The sequence below is a fragment of the Melanostigma gelatinosum genome (assembly GCF_949748355.1).
Source record: "Melanostigma gelatinosum genome assembly, chromosome: 15".
In the NCBI taxonomy this organism is placed as follows: domain Eukaryota; kingdom Metazoa; phylum Chordata; class Actinopteri; order Perciformes; family Zoarcidae; genus Melanostigma; species Melanostigma gelatinosum.
This window is the reverse complement of record NC_136648.1, coordinates 14978660-14991463: the sequence shown is the minus strand read 5'-3', so window position 1 is coordinate 14991463 and position 12804 is coordinate 14978660. Positions and strand designations below refer to the sequence as shown.

Sequence of the window (12804 nt, the reverse complement as noted above, 5' to 3'; positions counted from 1 at the left end):
CATCTACGTCCACATTATCTCACCTTTGGCAAAATACCGGTTAATTGCAATCAGAACTCTATTAATACAATCCTCTAATGACTGACACCCAGAACAGTGAGATACCATGAAAGTGACTTCTCGTAGAAAGAGTTAACATCATATTCTTTTATTGTCATTTTTGTTTGCATTATATATTTGATGTATTGTCTTTAACGATAGATTTACAAAATAACAGACTGAACAATACTTTCTCAAAAACTAGTTGAATACCGAGGAAATAAATAACTTATTTTCTAGCAGATATCAAGCAGAACACCAAAGGGCAAAATAGCAGTCTTAAGTTTACACAGTTGACCAACCATGTCGTTCATTATTCGAGCATACTCAACATTTTGTACAATAAAGGACAAATCAGCAGACACACACACACACATATAGACTCAAAAAGCAGCCCGTTTTTTGTGCATCTATAACTGCAAAAACAGAAAGTAGCTTGTTTTTAGTGACATGCATATTCATTTTCATAGCAACGGGGGCAGGACAGTGTTAAAGGGGAGGGGGGCGTCTATCTATCTGTCTCCACTGGGGATAGTGATGCTGCAGCTCCACAGGCCCCACAACAATGTACATTCCCTTGCATAGATTATTGTGTTGTGGAATGGACTCAAATCATTCCCCTGTTAGTTCCTTATGACCGATCAAAGTGGAATGGTTGGAAGTCGGAGCAGCTGTCAGATGTCAGATGTTGAAGACCCTCGGCCCGCTTTGAAAGACGGCAGAAGAGTTCGGAGGGAATTTGGTCTGCACCAGATGTTCCTGAGAGAGAGAGAGAGAGAGAGAGAGGTCAGCAGCTTTCAAGGTGATCAGAGAGATTAAACCAGAGAGGGCAGCAGCTGTGGCGCTCACACTGGACCCATTAAATGAGAGGAGACTGTTTTGGCTGTGCCGTCAACAAGCATCAGTTCTGCTGTCAGAGAGCCAGCAGCCTGGACTGTGTTGCTGTTTTCCTGCTTAGCGCTGCTCGGTTCTGCTGATGGCTGCTGTTCCCAAAGCCTGACCAGAATCTGTGGCTGTGGCAGATTTTTTTTTTTTTTAAGTCGCCCAGATTCTATTCATTCTAGCAGTTTATTGGATCGGCTAATGCACAACAGGCCAGGCTCCTTCAATTTACCCACATGGCTGTGGAGCGGGGCGGCTTTCCTCAGACTGCTGGAGCGCTGGACTTTGGACAGATTGACCACTTGCTGTCCCAGCAACACTTTGATTGGGACTATGCAGGGCAGTGGGTGGGCAGGGATGGCAGTTCATGTTAGTCTGTGAGTGAATCCACCTCCCCCCCCCCAACACACACAAAAAAACCACTGACTCACTCTGGCTTTTCTGCTCTGTGTAGCAGCCAGGTCTGCCTCGCTCCTAAATTAGATTGGTGTCAAAGAAGACTGCTACCCGGTGCAACATCGCACTTGAAACAGAAAATCCATCAAATAGTGCTCACTAACACCTCCCCCACTAATCAATCCCTCTCTCACTCACTCACTCACTCACTCACTCACTCACTCACTCACTCACTCACTCACTCACACACACACACACACACACACACACCTATCGATCACAAGCTTCCTCTCTCCTCATCTTTTTCCCCGAGCTTTGTCACTTTTCCCTCAACCTTCTTTTGCTTTTCCCCTCTTCATACAATCCTCTCCTCCCGGCCCAGACTTCTGCCAACTTGGCACATGCAGGGCTCATCCTCTGTAGTCTTGGGCAGCGTGGGAAAAGGGAAGAGGTCCAAGTGAAAGATGGGCGGAGAGAAAAACAAGGAGAAAGCCTAGCTTGGGGGGGATGTAGAAAAAGGGGGAAGGAAAGAGAAAGTATAAATAGATGAAGGAAGGTAGGCCTGTTCAGTAATCCATCCATGATTCCTGCCAGCCAAACTACCTATCGCCCCTGGTTAAATGGAGAAAGAGAGAAGAGAGTAAAGGGAGGTAACAGGAATGTGAATTGTGGGCTGCATTGTCCCTGCAGGCTTTCTATTCTCTGTATGCAGTTTAAGGCCACTGTGAGCAGCATTTCCACCCTTTATTGTGCACCTATGTTGCTGCCATATGAAAACACAGCACTGTTATACATTATATTAAGAAGTTAAGCAGGGTTGCCTGTGTGCTCTGAGAGTACAATCTTACATCTCGGGGGGGGGGGGGGGGGCTGCTGGCTCTTTAGCTGACGATACAAAAACCAAGAGTTTGTCATAACAAGAGTTTCCTGCTGAAGTTTCCGCTCTGCATGCTGAATGTGTTTTGTGTTGCTCATCCCTGACACACAAACACCTGATTATACAGTCCGTCCTTGCAAATCTGTTTGCATGTGTGTGCAGTTGCCAGGCTTGATTCTTAACACATGCATGTGGGTGCATCACTCTCTTCATTCTCTCGTCTGACAGCTCACAACAACCTCTCGCTGACATGTTTTAAAATTTAGGTTTGCAAGTTCAGCGAGTTCAAGAAAACACGTCCCTCACCATTAAAAGCGTCAGCGTGTCCGAATCGTTCACTTGTCTGCCGCGTGTCACGGAATTAGAGGCAGCTTTTATCCGTTGATTAAAAGCTGTGGGGGAGCACTCAATTTGAAAGATTGATTTGAGCAATAATGAGACTTTAATGGCGGCTCAATTCCTTTATCGTCGAGAGCAGATTAATTCTGATTTCAGCAGCGTATTCAGGATTTATATGAATGGATTTCAATGAATGGAAACAGTCGGCATGTTGTGTTCGATGCTAAACGAGGAAGCCTCGCTCGCTGTATATTACAGGATGGCCTCACAAACCGAGAGTGCCCTAGAAGACGAATACCAGAGCGCCATGACCCGGTGCAATGCATACTGGAGTGGGATGTGTTATGCTCGGTCAGACACCTCTGCTGGGGGCTGCTGAGTCAATAATGAGTCGGCAGTGAGTGGGCTGTCGGTGACCGGGGTGGATTATCTAAGATCAAGTTAAACTGCTGCCAGGTCGGTTTGTGTCGCACTGGCAGATTGTGGTGGAGCTGATGAAATGTGTGTGTGTGTGTGTGAGTGAGCGAGAGAGAGAGATACCACAGCCAAACATACTGCCAGTGGCACGTCCCTTCTTAATGTGCCGTGAACTCTCACTCCAACTGGGCCATGGGTTATTAATAGCCTGTGTCCCGCCGTTGACATCTCTCACTTCGACCTCCATCACCACCGCACAGGATATTGAGGCTGTTGACATAGCGGCTTAATTGAGCAGTAATGTTTCTAAGAGTTAATCAAATTGAATATGTTTCTCTCGAGCATAAATCAAGTAAACTTCTGAAGGTGCAGGACCGTAGACAAACACAAGGAGGATTTTAGTGATGCTGAGGTAATGAGTCGAAGTCTCCCTTCCCAAAGAAAAACTTGACACACCAAAATTAAACTCCTTTTTTTTATTGTTTGAATTTTCACATTTTATTTATTTATTTTAATTTCACTTATTCAGTGATAATGTCTGTCAAGTGTTGTCAGCATGATTGTCTCTATCCTATGAAAACCAGTCTTAAAAAGTCAACTTGTTGTAATTCTGGTGGGAAAATAATGAAACATTTATTCATTTATTATAACTTAAAGTAGTCAAATTTAAAAAATACGGAGTCTACAAAATACTGGAAACTGCCTGTTAAATATCCTCTAAAGTAGAGTGTAAAGTCTCCCAGATTACAGAGCACAAATATTGAGGACCTCAGTGTACTTTTTCCCACAAAAACAATTTTTTTTTTTAACCTTTCCATGTAGCTTTCAGTGTGAGATTTATTGCTACACAGTGTGCAAACAGACGAACGGGTCTGACCCAGACCAGCCCCGGCTATCCACTGGCAGATGGCACTGAGGAGTGTGGGCGGGGAAAGAGGGTTGCCACTAAACCTCTGGAGATTCCCGAAATCTGTCTCACTAACTGCCACGCAAAACAGCTGACCTGCGCAACAAACAGCACCAATGGGAGGAAGAAAGGGGCATGTTTCCCTTCACCCAGTTAATCCTACGATAATCTGGAACAACCTGACTGAACTGATGCGTTTTCAGCTTCCTGAGCAAATCCTCTTGTTTTGTTGGAGTTATGCTTCAATCCGACATCTGGTTCTTTGTATGTCCATCTCTCTGTCTCATTATATCTGAGAGCACAAATCTGGGACATAATGTACAATTGGGTGAATATTTGGGTGATTTTTCAAATGTTTTCATTTTCCCCCTGTATCATCTTCTTTAAAATAATGTATTTTTAATTCGATTTTAGGTGACTTTGCATTGCATTGTGTTATGTTATTGTCTCTAGGCTGAAAAAAAAACAGATCCTTCAAAATGTAGACTCCAAATACGGATTAAGATTGTATAATTAATGAAATATGTTATTAATTAGATTTATGTCTGTTAGAATAAAGTACCAAGGATGGTTTATTTTTCAGACAGATATCAATACATGTGTCAGCAGGTTTGTTTTGTTTTCTGACCATTGGACCACAGTTGGAAGAATTACCCGTTTACGTTTTGGTTCTCATCAAGCCGGCTCTATTCAGGTCAAAGTAAAGAGTGTAGCACCAGCAGAGTGTTACCTAACACAGTATGGCCTGTTTTAAACAGCTGGGTCACTTTGAGCTGCTTAGGGACAGAATGCTGTATCACTTTTCGGAAACGCCTCAACAGCAAGATGACTTTCTGGAGGAGCATGCTGCAATTTAAACCTGTAGCTCCTGAAATGAGCTCTTTGAACCTATACAGTTGTTTTAGTAATGCACTTTACGCCGCTCCAGCAGAAGGATTGACATCGGCTTTTGCTCTAATCGCAGAAAATACACAATCTGAACAACACTTCTGTCTTTGCCTACCTCTCCCTTGATTGTTCTACTGAACTCGGCCCTCTCAGGCGGGACGCTCTGCTGGAGGCTGGAGGGGATGGGTGACCTGCCAGCTTGCATGGCAGTGGGGATGGGCTGGGGGACAGCAGCGTGTTGTGTGTTGGAGCCGGCTGATGCGATATCGTTCTCCCCCTGATGCAGACCAATGGACCTGTGGCCCTCCCCGCTGTAGGCAGCCTGATAGCTGGTCTCGCGCGGGACGTGGGTGGCCTCGGTCCCTGGGCTGGAATATTGAGCTGTAGGATTTTTCTTCGCACTTTTGGCTGGTCTCACCCCCGTCCATGGTCGGTACTCTTGCCTGGAGGAAGAGCAATGCATCAGGTGGCTGACAGACAAACGTTTGCCCATACTGAGCCTTTAAGTGGGACTTATAAGGGCATTCTACTGATTTCACACGAGAAGATCAATTTACTTGTCATGGGGTGTGCTTAGCTTGTGAAAACAGTTGTCTTATCTTGTCTCTGAAATGTGGGGGGTCTGGACCAACCAAGGAATCATAAGACAAATCTTAGGGCTCGCAACAGTATTAACAGTATGACAGAGGATTGCAAGAAGACTCGCATTTGCTTATTTCTAAGGGGTCATGCCAAAATCGGTTGGCAGTCACTGCTTGAAAACTTCCTGCAACCTAAAATATGCTTTACTTTAGCCCAGCCTTTTATGAATATCAAATCTGTAAGTGAATTATTGATGATCCCCATTTCCATGCCGGCTTGCTGAGCCGACCCTGGAAGTCGATGCATAATTAAAACACATCAAATTAAGCATCAAAGCATGAATCAGCATTCTATCACCAGCCCGCGGAGGACAGCGACAGGTGCTGAAACAAGCATTAGGATGACATGCCCTACCTGTATGAGGTCTCGCTCTCCCCCGTCACTTGCTGATCCCCCGACCTCTGCCCCCTGCCCCGCTCCTCTCTGTCCCCCGCTTGTGCCTGGTTGTGGTAACTGTTCACCGGGCTGTCCGAAACACTGTTACTAATCCAAGGGAAGTTATCCTTCCTGGGAATGGGCCAGGGTTTGAAATCCTGTTTGTACTGGGTGACACTGGGGAAAGGCACTCCGGGCGGCTGGTAGTCCTCCCGGGGCTTGTAGCTGGACTCCTTTCGCGCCCTGAAAGATCCTCGGGTCCCCGGGCCGTCTTTGGGTGCGCTAGGGGTGCCGGCGGCACGCTGGTCCGGGGTCGAGTAGTTATTCCCGGGTGCGCGCTCCGAGGCGGAGACCTGTTTGGTGACGGATCGCACCTCATGCTCGGCGATGTCCGAGTAGTTCTGGATGGTGAGCGGGACGGAGAGGTCCGATTTGTCGAACTGGTTCCAGAACCGAGCCAGGCAGCACACTCTGCTGATGCACGGCCAAGCCATAGCCTCGTAACTGGTTTAACTTGTGGAGAAGGGAAGAAGAAAAAATCTAACAGAACAAAAAGAAGAGAAAACGTCAACAGATCAAAAGGTTACATTCAGACAGTGTCGCCCTCCCGCCGCGTCCGTTTGTGGTAAGCTGAGGAAATACAGAGCCCAAGAGTCCATGTCAGCAGCAGAGGAGTGCCAGCAGAGATGAGCCGGTCTGTCGGGGACCGTCGTTGAATATTCCTATCACGTGGTCTGTAGTGCCTCCACTATGCAGAGGAATCTGTAGCAAATTATTCTCCGCATCTCCAGGCGGACCCAGGGGGTCTGCATCCGATTCAACATCAAAGAAACCTTAATATTTATTAAATTTACACTTGTGCAATATACATCTTCTTATGGCTTGAGAGTTACATAATTATGATGCAGCATCAGACCTATTGTTGAGGTAGAGCGGGTAAGATTCAACTGACTCATCAAACCTGATGACCCCATTGTGGAGAGTGTGTGGGGAATATTTGTATTCCTCAGGTCACTCTTTGTCATGTCTTTCATGATCAACCTGCTTCATCTCCATTGAGGTCATGAGGTTCAATAAATAAATAAAAACAGCTTCAATGCTTCTAGTATATATTTATTTTATTTTCATCCAACAAAGTAGCCCATGTAATTGCTTGCTTAAAAAAATGGGACTCGATGTGAGTCAAACAGCGGTGCAATGTTCACTTATTAGAATGAACCGTAAGTTATGAAGGAGAACAACAATAGACCCAAAAGAAGACATTTTGACATGTCGCAGAAAACACTCTCGCACCGTCACGGCTTACTGGAACACTTGAATTGAACAAAAATACATTGTTGACGTTGGTTGTAAGCTTTTCTTACAAGTCAAAATGTCTGTAACAAGCTTACATTCATCCCATGTGGGGCTCTGGGTGGGTTAAGGGCCCAGCGTGACATTCCCCCATTAGCCATTGCAGGTTAGCTCATGTGGGGCTCAGAGCATTATTACACCAGCCCCCATGCTGGATGCTGGGGCTCACAGTTTCCTCATGCGGGTTGCTGCTCATTTTAGGACGGATTATACTTTATAGGCCAACAGACTTGTTTTCTTTTTTGTTTTTAATTCTGTCCTCTCTAGAAAAAAGGCTTTGTTGGTCCTTTGTTGAAAAGGACTGAAGCCATGTTTACTATTAGTATTGAAGGATGAATACTTTAACCTTCGTGTGTGTCGTCTTTGGCACCAGAGAGTTGCCTGGAAGTAAATATACTGTAACCACGGGGTGGCAGGTCATACTCGCTCACAAGGATTGTTTACAGAGACGAAATGAAGAAATTACCTCTTTGGATGTTTAGGTATCAGGGATTTTTAGAAAAGTATTAAAAAAAAGAAGAAAAAAACTCAACAATATGCCTTTCTTTAAAAAAAGCAAGTGTAGTCTGCCTTTCACATAGTATTAGAAATTGATGAAGAGGCTCAGAAGTGCTCTGATTCTTGTGAGATAACTGATCATTTCCCCATAGTGGAGGTTTGGCAATAAAAGACAGAAGCCCTAAAAAGACTGCAGACGAGAAAGCGCTCACTGGCCAAGTTTATGTCGAGAATTATTCCATTACAGCTCAGTGAGTGTGAAATGGATGGATATGCATTAAGTTGACAGAATGGCTCTTGATGCACTGAAGGCCTGATAACTTCCCTCTGTGAGCCGTTAGAAGGAACGAGATGAGCCTCTCGCCACTTGTTGATGGAGATGAACGGGAACTCCATCTTCACACCACTGAAGATGGAATCAACAAAGATCGGTTTTGTAGAGTGATTGCCAAAGTGAGCCAAAATATTGGACAGTGAAGATAATAAAATAGGATGGTTAGGTTATGAGTTCATTTTTTATAGCGCTTATGAATATTATCTAGTAAACAGTAAAAAAAGAAAAATAGCAGTGTTGTACTTCCATCTGCAGGGGAATATATGGCATTACTCTGATGGCATTTTGTATTTTGATGTAGATGAACTGTGAGTACATGTATTTATTTTTCTTACATATTATGTCCAAAAAGCCAGAAATGGAATGTAATTAGAATTTTTTCGACTCAAATTTAGTAGGAGTAGGATACATCACTGAGAAGTTTCAAGTGCATCTAAACTAAATTTCTCAAAGCAAAACTCCATTGATTTTAGTTTTCTTGTCATGAGGCGTACTCTCAGCGAGTTATACTTTGTAAGTGGTTTGCAGCCAGTTTTGTAAAGTAAGAACAATTTGGAGTAATTACACCCAAATCTGCAAAACCACCAGTGCAAGTTACCTTGTACACATACTCGCTGTTTTATTCTACCCTCTACAGTCACAATTAACAGTTAAATAAATTACATGTTTCCATAATTACAACTTAAAAAGTAACTGCAGTAAATTAAGTGTATATATATATATATAATCTCCATCGTATTGATTGAAATGACATGTGGTTTGAGTTTGATTTGTTAAGTCTATATTGTCTTTATGATTTGTAATGAATGGAACAGCATATGCTACATGTATGGTATGTTTTGGTTTCCATGTCATGCAAGCTATAGATAAAGGAGCTGGTAACCGAGAAGATGTTGAATTTTTACTTAAAAAAAAAAAACTTAAATACATCAAATAAATTCTCAAAAACTATTGTCAATAAAAAATGTTCTCCATCAACTCAATTAATAGGCGTATTGCTCCAGCACTAACTTATCTTGCCTAATGCACATTTTCTTTTCATGTAGTGCAGGGATAGTGTTAGGGTTAACCCATAAACATAACAAATAAATACATGATGCATGTAGCAAATTAACCATGAACATCAAATACCAGATGAAATAATCAGCATTCAATACAGTTCTGTATCAATTGCCTAGATAGTTAAAGTAAATATAAGTAAATATGTGGTTTAAATAGCTACTCAGCTCAATATCCTGTTTTGTTATTCAGTGTCAGAACAAGCCTAACTTCTTTTTATTTGAATCACAGATTGTGAATATAAGTTATTGTATCATGCAATCTGCTGACATGAAAAGCATCAACTGTGCATGACTGTGGATGATAGTAAATTCATACTGAGCACACACATGTTTAAAGATGCGACATACAGTGTTGATCTTTATTGAAATAAGGTTTTAGGTAAATTGTACAAATGCTGATCGGCCTTCATTGTTGCAGCTGCAGGTTTTGTTTCCGTCACGAGATTCCGCTTGATCACCCTGATGATGACGTCATGTTTGTAAAAGCCCAAACCTTTCTGAATGAATAGCTCTCGCCGGGTGCGGTGGCGCGCGCCTGTAATCCAGGTTACCGGGAGGCTGAGGCTGGAGGATCGTTTGAGCTCAGGAGATCTGAGCTGCAGCGGACTATGAAGGGTGTCCGCACTCCGTTCGGTATCGATATGGTGCTCCTGGGGGAGCCCGGGACCACCAGGTCTAAGGTGCACCTGCACCGGCCCAGGACGGAGCAGGTCAAAGCCCCTGTGCCGCTCAGTAGTGGGATCGCGTCTGTGAATAGACGCTGTAGTGCAGCCTGAGTAACACAGCTGGACACACTCTTTTTCTACTATTCAACAAACAGCTGGGACAACAATGTCTTTACATCTTTCACTGCTTCTATATATTCTAGTTCCCATGCAAACATTCAGAAACCAGGTGTGTTTGTTTGTCCTACAGCGCCTCCACCTGGAGGAGAGGAGCATTGAGCATCAATCACAGCAGTCAGTGCAGCGCCACAGATACAGCAAACTAACGGGGCGTTCTTTAGGACATTCAATCAACTTAAATGAGAGGTGAACAGTCACAAACAAACACTTTTCAAACAGAAAAATGCTAAAATAAATGTGAAAGTTGTCTTACCTGCACGGTTATCGTCCAATCCACAGCCCACTCCCCTCAGCAGGCTCTTCCATTGTCCACGATAGTTTCCATGGCCTTTCGTGAGTGTGAGTGAGCAAGACAGAAAGAGGGAAATGTTAATTATTTTTTCGTATTTATCGAATATATATATTTAAATTCATTCTAGTATTATCTGTGTTATTTTTCAGTGATTTTTTTTGTTGCATTCAGCTGAGTTGTAAACATATTTTTTGCAACTTTGCAAAACATATGACATAAACGAGCATGCACTTCTCACATGGGTCCATGTGTTTTATAGTAGGACAGGTCTATTGAACACAGAGAGACAAACTTGGTGGAAAATGAAATAGACTGTTATCATACAATGTTGTGATTATAATTTTGCTCCCCTTGTATTTAGTCACACAGCGTAAACACTTGTTATTTATACTGCCAGCAGATCATAAATATTGTCTATTCATGCAAAATTGGCAAAATGCTCGATGATTACAACACATTTTCTCTTTCTGTTAAAGTTTGTCTTGATTGATGGTTGATGGAGGAGGAGCCATGAGGTCAATGATGACGGAGGGTTTATAGTGAGAGTTAGATGATGAGTGGAGAATTTATAAGTGTATATGTGTTGGTGAATTTAACCCACCAGGATTGAAACTATTCACTTATTTCAGAGTTTATTTGAAGGAAATGTGACAGCCTGTTATTTTCTCTTATGGATTTAGAAATGGAAAATTTGAAATGAGATCAAAACATCTCTATTGTTTTCCTCAAACTCAAACAAGTGAATTCATCTGACTCTGGACTGTATTTCTGTCTCACATAAATCCTGTCGCGCATGTTTGTCCATTTTAATACATCAAATGTATGTGCAGGCAGGTAACAGGCAGCCTAGGACCCAGGCTACAGGGGGCAGAGTCTATAAAAGGGGTGGGAGGTTCACCTGAGCCTTCCCTCCTGAACTCAGACACACCTGAGGCCAGCCTTTGTTTAGGCTCTCTTTCTTTTCTTTTGTAAATATATTTAAAAGCATGATTTTAAAAGTGAAATTGTAGAAACATGATGTATTCTTTTTATGTCATAGCATTAACTCAAAGGTGTGTGAGATAATGGTTCACCATGTAATCTGCTAGAGTCATGTTTGGTGAGGGAGTAACACTTGGAGTGATGAGGCTACTTGGGCACATCAGCCAAGAAGAAAAGTATGCTTTAGCAGAACGGAGATGTTTTTATCCCTGATGAATTTAAACCCGGGCACTAAAGTGTTACTTCAGAACGCCCCGCCTCCTCTGAATCATTCACGAACAACAAGGAAACAAGTCTCTCTTCGAACTGAAAATAACTAAAAGGACTCTGACTCACTGTAGTTTCTCATCAAGATTTGTTTTGTTGTAAACGCTGCGCGTGCAGTACTGAAGCGTACCCACGTGGCTGGGGCACCACAGCGGCAGCGCTGTAAAACTACAACACGTGGGTCTGCTCACTGTTTGCGAACCGGCGTTTTTACTGGTTGCAGGACGGAGCCAGCCCCATCTGCACACCGCCGTCGGCGCTAAACGCGGCCAGGAAATCGTAAGTAAGAGTTAACGTAGATGTGCGCGTTAGATATATTCACCTCTACGTCCACGCCACAGTCTGTGGTTCACGCCAGAGGCGCATTTCTCCGGTCCGCCTGCTCCTCTGCCCTTTACTTAAGCTCGACCGTCTTGTTTGTCGCGAACCACTCTCGGTTTAGACACAGCTGCCACGTAGGTCTATGTGGAACAAGTAGGGACATGTAATAACACAGTGATAATAACACAGTGATAATAACACAGTGATAAGCAGCAGCGACACGAGGCTGTTCGGTTCAGATCCAGGGGCGTAAATAGTGCGGTTGGACTGGGGCCCGTGTGGTGGTGGTGGTGGTGGGGGGGGGGGGCATGGCGAGAACCAGCCCCAATACAATATCCTAAATGCCTAATTTGACTGTAAAATCCACCATACGTCTCTGATCAGATAATTTATATCATGCTTAATATATAATTGTATATTGTAGATTATCAGTGGGTTTTGATTTGCTCGTGGCAGGCAGAGAAAATAAACCACACACACAAACTATATCGCTGAAGATCAAGAGTGGCAGCTTCCTCCATGGCACGAGGACCCAAGGCCCCCGTTTTAGACATTTGGCTAACTGAAGGTTAACCAGTTGTTTAGTAACCAGTTGGTTCTCTAACAGGAGGATGTAAAGCAATACTAAGTCACCGGAGAGAGGTGATACTTCAGACGAAAACAAGCGTCAGGCTGTTGGAAATAAACACAAATATTGTTTAATGCTAAGCCGATGGTGTAAAGTTAAGGGTGGTCGGAGGAATAGACGGTTACAGTTGTGGCATTAAAGCTTCTGACAGTTAGTGGCAGCACTGAAAGCTGTGCAGTCAATGAGCGACGGATACAATCCAGAGGACATCATAACACTTTTTGGGAAAGAAAGAAAATTAATTTGTGTAGAAGCCAGTTGATTTATACATCCATGGTTAAAAACGGGAGAAAACACACAGACTTAAACACAAGATACAAGAAACACGATAAAGCACATAAAACTTACAGTAAACAGTTTGTTTTCTCTTCAAAATTAAATATTTGATGAATAAATTAATTTATATCTTCTCATTTCATGTGGTTTTTTTTCCATCTTTAACCCTTTAATACTCCATTGCAG

The 12804-nt window shown here is 43.2% G+C and overlaps 2 protein-coding genes across 2 annotated transcripts in view; one reads left to right on the top strand and one right to left on the bottom strand.

Annotated features, from left to right (window-relative positions):
• Positions 1–521: 521 nt before the first annotated feature.
• On the bottom strand, positions 522–11846 carry map6d1 (MAP6 domain containing 1). Its single transcript, XM_079284472.1, has 5 exons — positions 11716–11846; positions 10107–10181; positions 5742–6302; positions 4861–5188; positions 522–798 (listed from the first exon to the last, which is right to left on the bottom strand). The coding sequence occupies exons 3-5, from the start codon at positions 6254–6256 to the stop codon at positions 721–723; spliced, it is 921 nt and encodes a 306-aa protein (XP_079140598.1). The 5' UTR covers positions 6257–6302; positions 10107–10181; positions 11716–11846; the 3' UTR covers positions 522–720.
• The window catches only part of ece2a (endothelin converting enzyme 2a), a 54616-nt gene continuing 53401 nt past the window's right edge, over positions 11590–12804 (top strand). The window contains exon 1 of the mRNA XM_079284473.1: positions 11590–11672. The gene's annotated coding sequence lies outside the window, so the exon portion shown is untranslated. The remainder of the gene's footprint in view (positions 11673–12804) is intronic.

Excerpts from the sequence above, each read along its gene's own strand:
- map6d1 (XM_079284472.1), bottom strand. The coding sequence starts at position 6,256 with ATGGCTTGGCCGTGCATCAGCAGAGTGTGCTGCCTGGCTCGGTTCTGG. Across the intron at positions 5,189-5,741 it reads GAGAGCGAGACCTCATACAG|GCAAGAGTACCGACCATGGA; the intron begins GTAGGGCATGTC and ends CTCTTCCTCCAG. Across the intron at positions 799-4,860 it reads GTAGAACAATCAAGGGAGAG|GAACATCTGGTGCAGACCAA; the intron begins GTAGGCAAAGAC and ends TCTCTCTCTCAG.